Source organism: Pseudopodoces humilis, chromosome 15, assembly GCF_049639895.1.
Source record: "Pseudopodoces humilis isolate 2021_Gansu_Grassland_sample_001 chromosome 15, ASM4963989v1, whole genome shotgun sequence".
NCBI classification, from domain to species: domain Eukaryota; kingdom Metazoa; phylum Chordata; class Aves; order Passeriformes; family Paridae; genus Pseudopodoces; species Pseudopodoces humilis.
Genome location: NC_142214.1, coordinates 16,862,822 through 16,880,886, shown reverse-complemented (window position 1 = coordinate 16,880,886; position 18,065 = coordinate 16,862,822). Strand labels below are relative to the sequence as shown.

The window sequence follows — 18,065 nt, the reverse complement described above, 5'->3', positions numbered from 1 at the left end:
CTACTGCTGGTCCCTGTAATGCTCAGGAGACCAACAGAAGAGCTGGTGTGCTGGTTTGGGTTGGGGTAGAGTTAATTTCCTTGACAGCAGCTGCTGTGGGGCTGGGTTTGGCTCTGTGCAGGAAACAGGGCTGGTAACACAGCGATGTTTGAGTTATCACTGAGCAGGGATTACACACAGCCAGGGCCTTTCCTGCTCCTCACCCTCACCACTGAGGAGCTCGGGGGGCACAAGGAGCTGGGGGACACGGCCAGGACAGCTGGTCCCAGCTGACCACAGGGGTACCCCAGAGCGTGTGGCATCACCCTCAGCACATAAAGCTGGGGGAGAAGGGAAGACATTCTGAGTTTGTCTTCCCAAGTCACTGTTACATGTCACAGAGCCCTGCCTTCCTGGAACTCCTGCCTGCCATGAGAGGCACTGGATGAATTCCTTGTTTAGCTTTGCTTGCTTGGGCAGCTTTTGCTTTATCTGTTCAGTTGTATGGTGCTGCTTTGCCAGCTGAGGCTAAACCTCAGTACCTGGCTGTCAGGGGTGAAAGGGTCAAAGGCAGAGGCTGGAAAATCAGCAGGCCTCAAGCAGCAATCCCAAGATAAGTTTTATGTCTCCATGGACTTTGCTGGTTATTGTCAGCTGGAGACAACAACTGGGCACCATGGCTGAGAGCACTTTGAACTCTAATCCCCATGGCAGAGCAGTCGCATTCTCTTCTGGGGATTTCCATCCTCTCCAAGATCTTGGCAACACTACAGAGGACTTGCAGGAGCCCCAGATACAACAGCAGAGCAAGCTGAATAGCTGGGACCCACTGCTGCTTTCATCATGCCCAAAGGAGCTGACAGTCAAATGGAAGTGAGTAATGTTTCAATTTTATCCTCATTTAAAGCACAGTGTCTGGATTCCTGAGTGAAATATCCTAACAAATTCCTCACGAGGGCAGTCACAGTGGGGCTGGGCAGGACACCTATGGCTTTCTGTGGACATGGGAGAAGGCTGCCAGGGAACACAGTAATCTCAGCCTACTTACAGCACCCAAACATACCTAATATACACAAAAACAGTCTGTACACTTGATAGGAATTTTTTCCAAAGGTTTTTGTGTTGTGTTATGTAATTCCGCATCAAGGCACAAGCAGACACCTCATCCCACTGCATCTGCTGCACAACCTCCCAGGCCAGCTGAGATGGTGCCCCTTGCTGTCACCTGTCCCCCACATACAGAATGGATAGAGGGGGCTTTCTGCAGCTGGACTGGTAAAGTTATTAAAAAGCAAACACACCATGCCCAAAGTGGCAGAAATTCCAGTGTTGCCCTTCTAAGATTTGTTTCCCCCGCCAAGGGCTGGTGAGAAGATGAAAGGGCTGGGAACATGCACCAGGTTGATATTTTACAATGCTTTACTAAATCCCACTTTACCTCTTCCTAAGGCAAGACAGATCATTGCTCATATTTTTACCTGGGCTCTTTAGAAAGGCACAGTAAAAACGCTGAGTGGAAAGATCAGGAACACGAAGGGAACCAGTCAGGATCCTTTAAAAGCGATCTCTAAGTCTGTACTGGTTCCAGTGGAGACTTGACAATACCATTAATTTCCCAGAATTTTTGCCTTTTCCTGACAAATGGTGTGCTTTTCCTTGGTGGCTGTGGTCCAGCAATGTCCTGTAATATTTACAGTGCAAAGGGTGAACACCATCCCTAAACTTTCCCCCTCTCCTTCTGCCCTCACGTCAATCTCTCATCCCTTTTTTGCATCAGCTTTCAGCCTCTCTCCCCTTTTTAGCCTCTCTTTTTCAGCCTCTCAACTTTTTTGGCATTAATTTTTTTTTTTCTCAGCCTCTACTTTCTTATCCATCCTCCCACCCTGTCTCTACCTCTGTTTTTCTTTACCTTTTTTTTACCTCTAATTTTTCCCGGCTCCTACTTTCAGCCACCAAGGCAAAAGGGCAGAGCCCGGTGTTATTTCCATCAAGTGCCATTCATTAACAGAACCGGCTGTGAGGCAGTGAAGTCACAAGGCAACAGAAAGAAATAACAACCCTCAGCCACAGTCTTTTTGCATGAAAATGTGCTCTTGATTAGTGGCTGGTGGTAATTAAGTGGCAATTGTATGCAGGAAAGTGCCAAGAGGGGGACGTGGGCTATTTGTCTTGATTGACATCGCCATGAAATTTGATGCTGTTAATGTGCTGCTTGAATTTTGAGAAAATTCATTCTCAGCTTGTGACACACAAAGGTATTCCTGATTTAATTGAACCTCCTTAGAATCAGGTAAGTAAAAAAAAAATTGGGGGCTGTTTGTGTATTTTCAGGTTCTCCTTAGTTGGACGGTAATTTGATTCACAATTTACAGAACTTGATGGAACACAGCACCTGAGGCTATGAGCTTTTCCTTTCTGCTTCTCCAGGCCAGCTTGTGCTTGTACGTACTGTAAACCACAGGAAAATTAAATAAAATCCTTTAGATTGAAAGGAAATAATTCAATTTATTGTATTTTGCTTTCAGAATGAAGCATGCCAGCTGTGATGAGGTGCTTTAATTCTGATTAAGGGCATCCACACAAAAGCTGAGACACCCCAATGCCCTTTCACGATCTGTGATTATTTTTATGATCTGTGATCATTTCCCTGAGCATCCTCTGACAGAAGATCTGACTCCCAAGCCGGTGCAAATTTGGTTTTCAATGGATGCAACTACACAAGTCTCTCCTTTCATCCCAAGAACCAGATAAACGTCTCACTCTTCAAAGCTGCTTTGCCTGCATGGCAAAACCGGCTGCTCGTAGTCAAATTGTAGCTGAGGAACCTCCTGAGCGAGTTTTTGGCTTTGTTTAACTTAGTCTTTGGTGCATTAAGAGCTTCTCCTTAAGCAAGTCCCTGAGGTTATCCTGTTCCAAGAGCTTTGTGAGTCGTTAGTGGAGGTGGACTTTTGTCCTCAGGAACAAAGCCCTGGCTAATCTACAAAGGCACGGTGGAGGCTGAAATCCTGAGGGAAGCAGGTGGGTGTGAAAACACACCTGGCCACCAGCTCAGAGAGGGGAAAAAAATATGTATCTTTGATTTTACACATAACAAGTTCCCAGTTCCAGGGTTTGGTTTTTTTTTTTCTTTGGTTGGTTGGTTTTGGGTTTTTGGTTTTTTTTTGATTTTTTGTCAGATTTCTCACTCCTCCAAATCGCGTTTCTGTGATGCCAGGAGGAACATGATAGGAAAGCTACTTCCAGATTGCTGTGTAGGGAAGCCCAGGCAGGGTTCATCAATGAGAGGCACAATTTACATGTTAAATATACCCTCTGCTGCCTTCAGCCTCAGGGTCCCAGTGCCTGGTTCACAAATAAATTCAGGGGAACCTGGGATGTTTGGGCACAGAAAACTCTCATTCTGTATTCAAGAACAGGGAAGAAAAAAGGGGATTTAAAACAAGAGTGAAGCAAAAATTTCAAAACCAAGGTGTGGCCCAGACCAAAGGCCAGGAGTCAGCAGTGAATGGCTGCAGTGATGTGGGTCTGGGACAAGAACGTGTCAACTGGAAATTTGGGAGGTATCCACAAATCCCATCACTTGAACCATCAGGTAGCCACTCACCAGTGAAGTTTTCTTCACTGTTAAGAATAATTTTGTTAAAATGATTGTTCTTTGTTAAGATGAGTAGTGATTAGCAACAAATTAGAAGCAAAGTTCTTCCTTCCCCATTCCCTGGATGTGTTGTCTTTCACAGCATCTTAAATCTGCTACAGCTACACCAGGAAATAATCAAAATTACCAATATTAATATTCCAGTTCCATCAATGCAAAGCATGGGAATCAATATTTTAATGCAGTTGAATTCCTAATTTAATTACACCGTAAAAAGTGTAAAAGAAAACTTCCTCAAAGTTTGGTTTTATAGTCATTAATTTGCAGGTCCTTGGGGATAATGGCAGCAGTATTTGGGGACCAGGAGAGTTTTAAGAAAATAAAGAAAATGTGGCCAGCCCCCCACCTGGTTTGTGGATGGTTTCTTCTAGTTGAATTCTCAAGGACTCAAAGCAAATCAATGTCAAATTCACTGCAGAAGTTTATTATCTCTCAGAAATTCAGGTAACACGAGTAGAAATTGCACAACAGCATGAACATTCTGAAGGAGCTGTCTCTGGCTTATTTTTAATATTTTTTTTTTGTCTATTTATATATATGTGTCAATCTGTCTCCTTCACTTTGTGGGGAAAATAAGAAGCAGAGAGAGAGAGTGGAGAGTCATGGCTTAGTGTCATCATTACCCTGGACTTGCTGTTTGTTGTGTGACAGAAACACAGAAATGTGAGCAATAATCAATTCCTGCATTTTCTGTGATGAACCACAGGGCCTTCTCTTTTTAAGGGATTTATAATATAAGTTAAAATTTGAGTACCATTTCCTTCAAAGTAGTGAAAAGTGATTTGAGATAATTAAATATTAGAAAAAGGGCAGGACTATATTGGCCTATTAACAACCGGAGACTGGATAAAAAAATTTAGAGTGAGAATAAGCCACTATAAAAATCATAGTGGTGGGATTCTTGGGGGTGTCATGGTGCAGGACCAGGAGTCAGGACTTTGTGCTTCCCTCTCAACCCAGGATGTTCTATGATTCAATGATATCCAGGTTTAAAGGTTAACAATCCAGGTTTAAAGGTTAAAAACCCTTAAGCACGATGTTTAATTTCGCTAAAGAAAAATTAATGTGCATGATGCAGTCACATACAAACCAATAATTCACAGAAGACTGGTATTAGACTACAGTTAGTTACACATTTATATACATTTAAGACAGATACATACATACATACGTATATGTATCAGTATATATTTTGGTATGGAATTGGGTACAAAATCCCGACCACAAACGTAAAAACCCCTCAGGAATTAACCAGCCTGTTAAAATAGCAGCCCTGATCCGAAACCAAAACAACCTTCGAAGGGCACGGCCGGGGCCTCCGCAGCGCCGGGCTCGGCACTCCCGGCGGTGCCGGCCCGGCCCGGCCCGGTGCGCGGTGGTGCCGCAGCGGGGCTCGCTGCCACCCGGTGTCACCCGGTACCGCCTCACACGCGGGCCGCCGGGTGACGCCAGCTCAGCTCAGCGCAGCGCCGCGCAGGGCGCCGGGGACGGACGCGCGGACGCGGGCACGCCGGCATGCTGAGGTAACGGACGCCGCGGCGCCGCGGGGCTCGCAGGCGGCGGGCCCGGCGGGGGGAGGCGGGCGGGAGGCGCGGGCGCGGCGCCGTGAGGCGGCAGCGGGGCCACCGCCCGCCTCCTTCCCCCCGGCGCGGTGGGCGCCATCATGGCCGCCGGGAGGGCGGCTGCTCCTGCCGCGGCCACGTGGGGCAGGGCCGGCCGCGCGCTCCGGCCGCCGTCGCTCTGGCCAATCGCAGCCCAGGCCGCCACACAGCGACCAATCGCGAGCCGTTCTTTGCCCTGGGCCCCGCCCCCAACGGGGGCCGCGCGCACCGCCTCTCTCCCTCAAGGAGAAGGCGACGCCCCAAATCACGCCCATTACGGCCGCCCCGGCGAGCGGGGTCCCGCCCCCTGCGGCAGAGCAGCCAATGGAAAGCGAGAGGGGGCGTGTCCTCGGGGGGAGATGCTATAAAGGATTGGCGCGGCAGGCGGGAAGGGGTAAGATGGCGGCGTAGAGGGGACTGGTGTGACCTGCACCCACCGTGCCGCGTCCTCGCAGGAGGCGGGCGGGTCCCCGCGCGGCAGCCGCGGGCGCTGCGTGGCGGAGCGACGAGGACGAGGAGAAAAAGGGTGCCGCTGCCGCCATGCCCAACATCAAGATCTTCAGCGGGAGCTCGCACCAGGACCTGTCCCAGAAGATCGCCGACCGCCTGGGCCTGGAGCTGGGCAAGGTGGTCACCAAGAAGTTCAGCAACCAGGAGACATGGTGAGGCGGGGCGGGGTGCGGCTGCACTACATCTCCCGACAGGCCGCGCGGCGCTGCGGCGCTCGGTACCGCGCGGCCTCCGTGCGGGGGGTGATGGGGGTTGTAGTTCGGGGGCTGTGCGGTCGGGCCCGGCTAGTGAGCAGCGGAGCCGCGCTCGGAGACATCCCTGGAGCGCTCCCGCCGGGCCCCTGCTGCCCCGAAGCCCTCGGGCGCATCACGCTCGTTCCCCGGGCAGAGCTGGGTCTCGGTGTGGGACGAGGCCGGGCCGCGGTGCGCTCCGGGAGCCATGTGCGGCCCGGGCCGTGCGTTCAGCGGCCCCCGCCTCACGGCGCCGGCCGCACGCGGGCTTCCACCGCCGGCTTTGGGGCTTCCCCCGGACCCGGGGCCGCACGGGGCTCCTGAAATTGGAGGATTTGTGTGACCTGGCCGCTGTGGCAAGCGTTGGAGCGGTGAAATTCGTCACCCGGACCTTGCCCTTTCCACCTCAAATCCGCGAACTGATGGGACGGCATCTCTCGGAGTTACACCTACACTGATTAGGCTTTTTCATGCTTAAATCTAAACTCTGATGACTTGAGGCTTGGTAATTTTGTGATTAGAATGCAGTATGTACCTTCAAACTTCTCTGAGGAGCGTCAGAGTCTTAGAAAGTGTTGATAGAATTCTTAAGGAAAGAGAAGAGGCTCACACCTCCGTGCATCCCACGGTGCGTTTGCGGTCGTGCAGTCTTTCCCTCAAGCTTTGAAACCTAACATTCGCCTTGTTTCATATATCTGTGCTTTAAAAATCTTGCTGCCATCCTACGTAAAGCTAAAAAGGACGTTTAAAGTTGTTCAGAGCTACTTAAGCTTGCTTCACCACGGAGTATAACACGAAGAACCTTGATTGCTCCAACCCACTTCTTCTGGCAACAGTATTTTTTTTTTCCAAGAAAATCCAGGATGTACACGTGATGTAGGGTATTATGTTTCTCTTTCCATGGGTATTGATTGTAAAACCTCAGAGGTAGTACAAAGAGTTGTAAAGGAGAGTTACAAAAAGTTCTGTTTGATTTACCGCCCCTGCGCTTTTCTCATTGTTCTTTATTAACTGCTCTTACACGTCTAGTTGGCTGGCCAGCAGGTTCCTATGTCAGCAGATAACGTGACTTAAAGACGTAAAAGACATCTTATTTACCCCAATAAACTGACAGCAGGTGCTTCCCCAAAAGAGTAAGGCAGTTTCAACAGAATAATTCATAGGCTTTTTTGTACCATAAATATCATAAGTCACCTTAATATTGGAGATGACACTTGTGACACTTCCACAACAGAGTTCTCATTGACTGAGGCTCTCCCTGAGAGATGCATGCCTCCTGTAAGTCAGTGGGCAGTAAAGATGACAGCAGCTCGCTGATGGATATTGAGCAGTAAAGCTATAAATAGAGAACAGTCGTCAAAAGAAGTTTGAAGAAGAGATCAGAAAGGTCAGAGAAGGAAATACTAGAATTAAAACTCTACCCTGAGGGGCTCTGTAAGTGAAGTGGTTTCTCTCCCACCCTTTCTGGTGTCTCCATACGTGTACTGGAACTGGCATTTTGCTGCTGGCAAACAGAACCTTTGGCTTGTATTCAGGCCCTCCATCAGCAGGGATTAGTGTGTATTGCATCCAGGAGGAAATTAACCCCAAAAGCCTTTCCAGAGTGAAACGCTGGAGTGCTCCTCTGCTGGAGCCACTGAATGGCTGTTGTGACTCTCAATCTGATAATTGGCTGTGGTGTTGCTTTGGTAGCAGTTTGACCCCACTCTGTCTGGTGGCTGGCCATGGTCCTTGCTCCTTTGTTTGCTGCTGCTTTTAGAGGTGGCTGTGCTTTTGATTCCAGGGGAACAAGGCCTGCTCCTGAGTGTGTTTACATGCTCAACTTGTGTTAAGATCAAGAGCACAGGCTGAGTGCTTTTAGCCTTTCAGGCTGGACCATTAAATCTGATCAGTGAGCTCTGTAAAATAGCCACTGAGCAAATAAACAGCAGTATTCCTGCTCAACAGCTTTGATTATATGGCACTGTCACCTACAGACCCTTGGGAGTGCAGTGCCTTGGTTGCTTTGCAGGCTCAGGGTAATGGCTGTGCTTTAATTTGTGTTTGGCTACAACTCTTTTCATCTGTTTCCAGCGTGGAAATAGGTGAGAGTGTTCGTGGGGAAGATGTCTACATTGTGCAGAGTGGCTGTGGGGAAATCAATGACAATCTGATGGAGCTCCTCATCATGATAAATGCCTGTAAGATTGCCTCAGCCAGCAGAGTCACAGCTGTCATCCCCTGCTTCCCTTACGCCCGGCAGGACAAAAAGGACAAGGTAAGGGATGTGGTAAAGGTTTCTGCAGGGGAATTGAATGCACACCTTGAAAGTTCTGATTGCTGGAGAGGATTTAAATGAAGTTTTGTTGCCTCCTCTGAATATCCAAACTCTTCATTTCATTACATTTTGGGACATGGGACTGCAAAATGATCTTTTCATAAAGATCTAGTTCTTCTTGAAAATATGCTAAAGTCTAATCACTAGCTGATGAAAAGATGCAATGTTAATGAGTGCTCCTTTTAGTAACTGCTTCTGAATCACTGCCTGGAAGCAGAAGGCTGACATCTTGATGAAGGAGTTGAACTTGTCTTATACTGTCTTTTTTTTTCCTGTACCAGAGTCGAGCTCCAATCTCTGCCAAGTTGGTTGCAAACATGCTGTCTGTGGCAGGTGCAGATCATATAATCACCATGGACCTGCATGCATCTCAGATTCAGGTAGGAGCAAAAATCAGGAAAAGACTTAACCAGTTCCAGTCTGAGCCTCTTGACTGCTTTGGAAGCTTTCCAGCCATCTGCTTTTTTGAGATACTACAGTGATCAAGACTTGGGTATTTAGGACTGGATGAGGAGGTGGGTAACAGGTTAACCTGTAAATGAAAGCATAGTTGTTCTTCATCAGACTGAGTGTGTTGTCTTGTGTAAATGATGCTACAGCTTTGTTACCACACGGTGACACTTTATTCTTCACTAGACCTTGGAGGAATCTGAGATGGGGAGTATCCTTAAATTCTGGGCAGAGCTTTCAGATGCTTGGTGTGTTCTCTTGGAGAAGTGAGCAGTTAGTTCTGCCCTCAGGTGTCCTGGCACAGCTCCATTTGTGGGTTTTGTTGGCCAGGACAGTGATCTGATTGCTTGTCTCTGGCAAGATGGGCAATCCCACTTGTATCCATACAGTGCCACCCTCCCACACAAGCTGGTCTTGTTTCTCTCCAATGCTGGTAGTGAATTGAAAATCATTCATAGGCTTTGTTGGCTTATGAACAAAATATCTCACAGAGCAACCAAAGTCTTGACCTATGCTGTGTAAGAAAACTGGCAAGAACATTTGCCAGGGAGAGGAAGGGCTGCAAGCTCAATTTGATTTTGTTTCTCTCCACCCTGAGCAAGTGCTCAAGACCAAGAAACCTACTCAGTGCAGCTGAGAGGGGTGTGGCAAAGGGAAGGATGTCTCCTATTGCTTCAAAGGGTAAGGTAGCTACTGCCTGGTGAAGTAAGTGGGCTGGCTGTTGTTTTAACAGTTGGAAGTGCAGTCATTCACACTTCAGTATGATTGGCCCAGAAATACTGTCTCAGATGAAAAACATCTGTGGGGGCACAGCTGAGAAGGCTCTCAGAAAGAATATGAAATAACTGAGCCCAAGGGGGTCCCCCTTTTCCTTAAGGGCTTGGAATTGGTGTGTGCCATAGGGCTGACCTTGCACCAGCAGCAGTGACGAGATTTAATAGGATCATTTGTGAACATGTGTTTCCAGCATCTGGCTGGTTTCAGCCTGGTTCTTGTAGCTGCTGCATTGCTGAGCACAAAAGGAGTGATGGTGAGAAGGGTCTGTTACCCTGTACCTTGGAGGATTCCTCAGGAGTAGCTGCCCCTCTTCTGCCTGTTACTCCAGGGTTAACTTCTGGCATTTAGTGACCTATGAGATTTGGAGAACTCTTCAGGGTCACTGTAAAGTTACAGAACCAGCTGCATTAGTTTAAGGACAGATGTTACTCAAGCCTGTTTTGTAGATGTGAACAGTTTAGGTAATGAGCTTTGAAGACTGACTGTAAACAGGCAGCCAGCTGCTCTGGAAATGAGTGCATTTGCTGCAGGCTTTCTGCAGCCCCCAGGACAGAACTAGTCTCATTTTGTGGAGGTGTTAGATGTAAAGTGTTATTTATGCTGCTGAGCTATTTCTGGCTCTCTTACATTACTATTCTGTGTATCCCAAAGACTACTGCCCTTACATCAAGGGAAGTAAAAAGGAAAGCTGAAAGCTGTGGAAAGGTGATGACTGTATGCCTGATGATATAAAATGCTTCTTATAACTGTTTCTGGAATGGGACTTTCGTCTATATCTGTTCCTGTTGTCTTCCTGGCAGGGTTTTTTTGATATCCCTGTTGATAATTTATATGCCGAGCCTGCTGTACTGAAATGGATCAAAGAGAATATTCCAGAGTGGAAGAACTGCACCATTGTTTCACCAGATGCTGGTGGAGCCAAGAGGTGAGCTGTCACACAGTAGCTTGAGATGCTGCTTCTGTGTTTACTTCAATGTGACCCTATTTTTAAAGCCTGTTCCTTCTGTCAGTCTGCCTTCTCTCAGACAGTCTGGGACAGCTGGTGAAGAGCGGTCAGATATTCTTCCTAGGGAATGTTTAGAAGGTTTCTTGGGCTACATGGAGGATTAAATAGCTGCTAGAATCACAGCTGCATAGGTAGGAAATGCACAACAGCTACATCCCTTGGACTAAACCAGTTTGTACAAGGGTATTTATGCCAATTGAAGGAGGAAACGGTGTAGCTTACACACCTATGCCAGGGCAAGCTTACTGCTGATGATTAGTGATACATTTTTATCCAGGCTGCTTTCTTTGCAGAATTCAACTTAGTCTGTTGAGGCATTTTCTTACTTTATTACCCTGAATTTGAATATGTAGCTGTGATTTAAGCCTGCTTCCACTCTTCATCTTCTCTGAGAATGAGGAAGATAGATGGTTCTTTTCCAAAAAGCAGCAGCATATGTTATAACACATTTCTATTTTGATAGCCTGACAATCTCCCATCTCCTTGCAGACAAGCATGTCAATTCGTGGGCAGCTCAGAATGTTCTCAGGTGCTTTTTAGGAGGAACTAGGCTGTTCCTTGATGCTTCTGTCTGAGGGCTACATGTGAACAGTAAAGGGACACAGATGTATTCTTTAATCCAGGACTGTCACACCAAAATGTTGGTGTGTGCCAATCTGATTCACATGTCTCAGAATGTTTTAAGTGATGTGTTCCAAACAGTCAAGAGACACTGACACTGTAGGTCACTGTATGTCTTCTGTAGCTCTGCTGTGGTCCACAGACTGGGCAAAACCTTCTGTATATTCAGCTATTTCTGTAGCTTGTTGCATAACACGGTATATGAATTGCCAAACCAGCCAGATATAATCTGACTCATGAAAAATCTGCTCAAAAGCCTCTTGTACTGAAATATGTCGATCTTGGCTGGTGCAGTATTTTATGGAGATATGCAAAGCCAAATACTTCAGTTTAGGAAGTTATCTAGGACCACCAGGATGGTAAGTCTGGTCCAGTGGGACTAAGAGTCTACTTACATCAAGTGTAAAATTTCTTGGGGGCATGTGTGTTTTACTCCTTCTGCTCTTACTGCTTTTAAACTCTTTACTATTCATCAGTATCCATATATAAAGCTAAGATCCCTCTAGTAAGGTTGTTCTGCAGTCACTTCAATGGAAATATATGTGAGATGGTGTATTTGAATTTCCTGAGTGTGTAACCCTGTCACAATCTGTGCTAATGCTTGTGTGCATGATGATTGAGTGCTTGCAAGAGTGACAGTAAAGCCCTGTCAGAGCACAACTTAAGCCTTCCCAGAGCAGTGTTACAAGGATGACAACTTTACAAGTGTTTGGATCACTTCAAGTGTGCTGACCTTGCTGGTTTAAGGTTTGTTTTCAGCTTAAATGCAAATTAGTTTACAGTGGTCATGATGAAAGATGAGATCTATTTGCTGTCACTGAGAGAGATTAGATCAGAGGTTACAGTTTAGCTGCTTGAAGGGGAAACTAAGGTGGCAGAGTGCCCTCTATTAATTGCTTGGGAGCAGTAGCAGATGTGGTGACAGCTCCTCTTAGAGCAGAGTGCTTGATATTGAGAGAGCTTTGGCTGAAGCTGCTGTGTGGAGTTAAGAGTTGTTTGGAAACTGTTCTCTCCTCAGAGTGACCTCCATTGCAGATCGGTTGAATGTAGACTTTGCCCTCATTCACAAGGAGCGCAAGAAGGCCAACGAGGTCGATCGCATGGTGCTGGTGGGGGACGTCAAGGACAGAGTGGCCATCCTGGTAGATGACATGGCAGATACGTGTGGCACCATCTGCCACGCTGCAGACAAGTGAGTGGGGCTGACTGCTGCCTTCCTAACCCAGGCACCTGCTCTTAGTGAACACTGGGTAATGGGTTAAGCAGATTATTTGCATGACAAGTTTCACAAGGCTCATGCAGTTTCTTGATTATTCATGTCATACAAAAGAAGGAGGAAAACCCAGTAAAAGTTCTCACAGTGGGAATAGGTAGAAGACTATAGTGGGTTTTTTTTCCTGCATTGAAAATGGGCCATCACTGACCATCCCAGGTAGAGCTAAGTGTTGTCTCATCCATCAGCTAGTTTTGTATTAGAAATAACCTTTTCAAACTTTGGTATCATTCATGCCTTTTACACTAGAAACACCAATATATGCAAGGTGGCTAACTGTTAAATACAGTATTAAATATTAGCTCAGTATTTCATACTGTATTAAATGCAGTATTAAAGTATTAACACAGTATTAAATATCTGCTACCTTGTGTAAGCAAAAATTACAGGTGATTTGTATGATCTGTTCCAAATATTCCAGAGCCAAGAACAATGGGTTTTTTTCAGTGTGTGCTTTGCCTGTGGTGGATTTCATGGTACTTGTAAAACTTGTTTTTTACCCAAGCCTATAGAAGAGGGGGAATCAAAGGTAGCCTGTACCCTAAGCACATGGTGCTGTCTCCTGTCATGCTTACCATGTGCCCTGCACTAATGTCAGTTTAATACTTGCTGGGAATTTACTCATCCTTCTCCTTTACTCCCCCCCTTGCAGGCTTGTGTCAGCTGGAGCCACCAAAGTTTATGCCATCTTAACTCATGGGATCTTTTCTGGGCCAGCAATTTCCCGTATCAACAATGCCTGTTTTGAGGCAGTTGTAGTCACAAACACAATACCCCAGGAGGACAAGATGAAGCAGTGCCCTAAAATCCAGGTGAGCATCTATTTTCTGTCACTGCTGGGAGGTGGTAGCCTTATCTGTTCACTGTTGAGGGTGAAAACACCACAATAATGTGTAGTGCTGACAGTGGTTCTGCCATCAGTGTTGCCTACTTCTCTTGGCCCTATTGCTGGGGGGTAACAGACATGTTACACTGATACAAAGCAGCTTCTGTTCCAGCTCATCTCAAACAGTTCAGTAAAGGATGTTTTTTTTTAAGGCTTGTTTTACCTAGATCAGGTGTCTGATTTAATGGGGCCAACAGTGTAGGCAAGTAGTTGGATGTGTGCCCTTTGGAGGAGTGATGTGCTGATGATGTGCAATGCTGAAACAGAGGTAGGCAGGAACTTCTGATGTTGGTGCTGACAGCTTTGTTTTGTGTGTCAATTTATGCCCAGCCTTTGCCATCCATATGAAAACTAAAAGCAGATAACGAGCCCCAGAATCTGCTGTTCAGCCAGTTCTCAATCCACTGATCCAGTGTACACTTCTTGAGTTTTCCTGTGAGGATTTCATGACTGACAGTGTCAGAAGCCATGTTGAAGTTGACAATATCCACTGCTCCCCCCTCACCCATCCAGGTAGTTACTTCCTCATAGAAGGTGATCGGGTTGGTCAAGCATGATTTGCCTTTGGTGAATCCACACTCACTGTTCCTGATCATGTTCTTGTCATCCATCTGCATAGAGATGGCCTCCAGAGTGAAGTGCTCTATCACCTGTCCAGGGATTGATGTGAGGCTGACTGGACAGTAATTCTGGATTGTATTTGCTTTCTTCCAGTCCTTGGGCACCTGTGCTGATCTCAAGGACCTTTCAAAATGGATCATGAGTGCCTGGCTGTGATGCCTGCCAGCTCTCTCAGTACTCATAAATGTATCCCATCAGGGCCCATGGACTTGTGGATATCAATCTGGCCAAATGTCCTCTAACCCAATCCTCCCTAAGGAAAAGTCTTCCTTCCAATATTGGCTTACCCCAGTCTCTTGCTTGTCAGTGCAGACTGATGCAAAGCAGGTGATCGCTAACTGCAATCTCTGCATCCTCTGTCACCAGGGTCCCACTTCCCTTTAGTAACAGGCACACATTATTCTTAGGTTTTGCCAAATTTATCTATAACAAAAGGAAAACATTCTTGTTGTCCCTGACATCCTTTGCCAGATTTAATTCCAGATAGGCCTTGGCTTCACAGCAGCAATATCTAGGATACAGGCATTTGGGGAAATTCTGGCACTACTCACACTCAGCCAATACTGTGGTGTGAGTGTGGAAACTTCCCCACTACTGGGCTGCTGGTGAAAGGGGAGCTGAACTGGTTGAAGCTGCAGTCAATTTTAAGCTGCTTTTGGAAATACGTTATGAGGTCATTGCAAGCTGCTGTTGGGTTGCATTTCTTTCAGCCTTAACTTCTGGGTGATACTCCTGCAACATGTAAAACATGTCTGGTGCTGCACCTTGTTTCCAGGCTCCACACAGCAGCTGCTGTAGGCAAAATGTTAAACTGGCAATCTCTGTGTAAGTAGCTGTAGCCAGAGTTTGCAGTGGAGCACTTTTCTAGGCTCTCCTTTGATACCTTTGATACTTTGATGTTGAGGAGCACAGAGCTCAAGGATTTGTCACAAGGCTCAGGCTTTACTCTCCAGCTTGTTGATTTTTTCTTTCCTTCAGAGACAAACTATCTAGAAGATAAAAAATATTAAATATGGTTTTTGCTTGGATTCTTTAATGCACCATGAATATGGTGATTCTTACTAGACTGGATATATTGAAATGCTGTAGCTGTGGGGATTCAGAGCTGGGATTTGGCTGAGACTCGACTTTTCCTCCGGGTACCTGTCTGACCCCACCAGATGGAGCCAGCACAACGCCCGGGAGCTGAGCTGCAGTACAGCAGCTTCATCTCTCAGACTGCTGGCAGCAGTGGTAAAGCCTCTTGGCTCAGGGGAAGTGATTTCATCTTGATTTAGACTGCCCTAACGTCTCTGCACAAAGTGAATAAGAGTCTTGTGGTAAACAGACTGAGCCTAGGGAGTCTGAGCAAAGCAAGGTGACAGGAGACTGTAGCTTTGACAGACCAGCTAGAATATTTGTAGTGCTCTTTGTAGGGTTGTATGTAATTAAATCCTAATCCTGTGTAGAAGTAATTTGTCTGCATCTGGCATGTTGTAAATGTGGGTGATGAGTTTATTTTTTAGGTTCTCTCTGACTTCCCAGCTGTTCTTTCAGGCTTGATGTCTTTTCTCAATGATGCTGATACATCTTTCTTCCCTTCCAGGTGATTGACATCTCAATGATCCTTGCAGAGGCCATCAGGAGGACTCATAATGGGGAATCTGTTTCCTACCTATTCAGCCATGTCCCTTTATAACAACAGATGTCACCTGCTGCTTGTATGGCTTTTTTTTTTTTAAACCAAAAGTTGTTCAGCTTGTTGTAAAGTTCAGTAGAAGACTCTGCTTGTTCCAGTGCAGTTCTCCACAGCTCCTGCTTAAATCAGGCTTACTGGCTCTGTTCCCAGTACTGGGAGGCTGGAGGGGGAAAGCTCATCTCTGTAACAGCCAACTCCACCAGCACCCCTGTGCATGGAGCTGAGCAGTGGCACTGACTCAATTCTTCGGGTCTGTGGAGAGCAGGACTGACACATGGCTAATTGCCACAATTATTTTGAGGGGGGAGGGAGAGGGTTTGTCTGTGGGCAGGGTTAGATGATCTGGCATGCGCACCCTAAATTGTTTGGGAAGTAGAGCTCCCTAGGACACGTTGATCTGGATCCACAGCAAGAGCCCAAGAGACTGCTGGCTGTCTTACCACTCCATACCTGAGAGAGCCCTTGGAGGGTGGTGGGGAAGGCTTGTGTCTTGGCCAAGCTTGACCCTTGGTGAAGCCCTGGGGGACATCTAGGAGGTGGTTCTGCTACAGCTTCCTTCCAGGAAAGGACATCAGTGTAGCTTGCAAACTTGAATTCCTCTTAATTGTTGATGAAATTAAATGCCCTTTAGTGCACTACACAGCAAAGTGAGGGTGAGAGCAGAGTCTGTAGTGCTGTGTTAGCTTAGTGTGGGGAAGGTGCATCCTGGATAAGTGTTCTTTTCTGAAAACTCTGACCTAGAGAACTTGTGGTGGTTGTGTGCTTTGGTTTCTAGTGCAGGCTAAAACCAGCTTCTCAATTTCGCAGCTTCCTGTTAGCCTTGCTAGCTGACTAGAGGACTGCTGTCATGTACTGCAGCTGCACCTTGACCTGCTGTGCAACCCCCTGACCCTTTTTTTGTACCAGTACAGTAGTAAACAGAGCCTCTTTATCCCACAGCAGCAGGGTTGTTGCATCAAGCAAGTGCCTGCTCAGACACTGGGGTAACCTGAAACACAGCAGCTTTTGTGTCCAGCAGGCTCAGCCTCTCATTCATTGCCTGTTACAGTCCTGTTATCCTGGAAGTTACTGACACATTGTCCTGCTCATTGTCTGCCTTTCCTTGAAAGCATTGCTTCTTGCAGAATACCTTAAGCCAAGGAAAAGTGCAGGTTGCAGGACAAAACCTGAGGGAACCCTTGCAGTGGGTCTGATGCTTCTCAGGAGTGTTCATGGCAATGGGTTGAAAAAGCTGGTGATACATAATGCTGGGAAAACTGCAGATTTAACACCAACCTAACAGGCCACAAAGTGCCTGAAAGAGAAATACCAAAACCAGAGCTCGCTGAGGCTCTTGGATGTAGTAAGTATCATCTGAAACTTGAATACTTAAAAAATGTACCAGACAATCGTAAGGTAAACTGCTAAGTCTCTCTTGAACTCTTACGGTTGATAGACCAAATTGTTTTATTCTGGTTTTGTTTTGTTGGGGTTTTTTTTGTTTGTTTTTGGTTGGGTTTTTGATTTATTTTTTTTTATAAGCACTCCTCTTTTATTTTTTTTGAGCTGGAGGAAGGGAAAAAGGGAAAAGAAGGAACTTGAAATTACTTTCTAGAGTAACCAAGCATGGCTTTAAGAGGCTGGGGGCTGGGGTATAAGTGAAACTAACTGAAAGATGTGGTTAAAATCTAAGGAAGTACTTCTTTAGTTGTGCCTTTTACCGAAGACTTCTCTCCCTTCCTAAACTCCTGTCCTGTGGCAACATTAATACTTCTATTAGTGTAGAGCATTTCTTTTTGTATAAGAATTGGTGTTTGTCTGGAAACTGTGCATCTCTTGCTTCTTTGCTTTGCACCCTGCACTGAGCTCTCCTGAGAGTCTGTGATCCCACCTCCTGCTGCAATCCTGCTGCTGCTCTGAGAGCCAAAAGCCAGGACATCAGAGCAGCGCTGGGAGGATTTTCAGCAGCATTTGTGTTTAAAGTTAAGACCTGATGAAGGAATTAAACTTTTATTTAAAAACCACAGCCTCTGCCTGTAATGCTTCTAAATATCTTAAGTGACATGAAGCTTCTGAGTTGGGTCATTTTAAGGGCAGATCATGAAGTGATTTTATTTAGAGGGGACCTTGGAAGGTCATCTGGTTTAACACCTGTGCATGTGGCCCAGCTGAACCTCGGCACTGCTCACATTGCATGGAAGGAGAAGCATGGGACCAAGCACTGAGCAATTGCTTTTGTCCATGTTTGATTTCCTGGACTTAATTGTTAGAGGTGTTAGTGTGGCTTCTCTAGTACTGTTCAATTATGTATCTGAGCAGATTTGTTCACATAATGTTCAGGTGGGGGAAGCTTGAATATTTTAACAAGTACAAATGAAGAATTTGTGTCTCACACAAAGCTGATCATCAGAGACAGTAGGATCATGTCCTGAGGAACACTTGTTCTGACTAAAGCCTGATCGTTTCTCATTGTGTGTTGCAG

At 46.4% G+C, this 18,065-nt stretch overlaps 1 protein-coding gene and 1 long non-coding RNA gene across 2 annotated transcripts; both read left to right on the top strand.

The window, feature by feature from the left end:
- Window positions 1-2,134: 2,134 nt before the first annotated feature.
- Window positions 2,135-4,301, top strand: LOC148183096 (uncharacterized). Its single transcript, XR_015773874.1, has 3 exons — window positions 2,135-2,269; window positions 2,352-2,420; window positions 2,505-4,301. It is a non-coding gene; the product is annotated as an uncharacterized LOC148183096 (long non-coding RNA).
- Window positions 4,302-5,627: 1,326 nt separating this feature from the next.
- PRPS1 (phosphoribosyl pyrophosphate synthetase 1) lies at window positions 5,628-17,607 on the top strand. The gene is made up of 7 exons (XM_005527420.2): window positions 5,628-5,897; window positions 8,049-8,232; window positions 8,574-8,672; window positions 10,320-10,444; window positions 12,165-12,338; window positions 13,072-13,231; window positions 15,512-17,607. Exons 1-7 carry the CDS (start codon window positions 5,776-5,778, stop codon window positions 15,602-15,604), a joined length of 957 nt encoding a protein of 318 aa, XP_005527477.1. The 5' UTR covers window positions 5,628-5,775; the 3' UTR covers window positions 15,605-17,607.
- Window positions 17,608-18,065: the final 458 nt, after the last annotated feature.

Coding starts and splice junctions, on each gene's coding strand:
- PRPS1 (XM_005527420.2), top strand. CDS start 5,776: ATGCCCAACATCAAGATCTTCAGCGGGAGCTCGCACCAGGACCTGTCC. Junction 8,673..10,319: donor TGCATGCATCTCAGATTCAG/GTAGGAGCAAAA, acceptor TCTTCCTGGCAG/GGTTTTTTTGATATCCCTGT. Junction 13,232..15,511: donor AGCAGTGCCCTAAAATCCAG/GTGAGCATCTAT, acceptor CTTCCCTTCCAG/GTGATTGACATCTCAATGAT.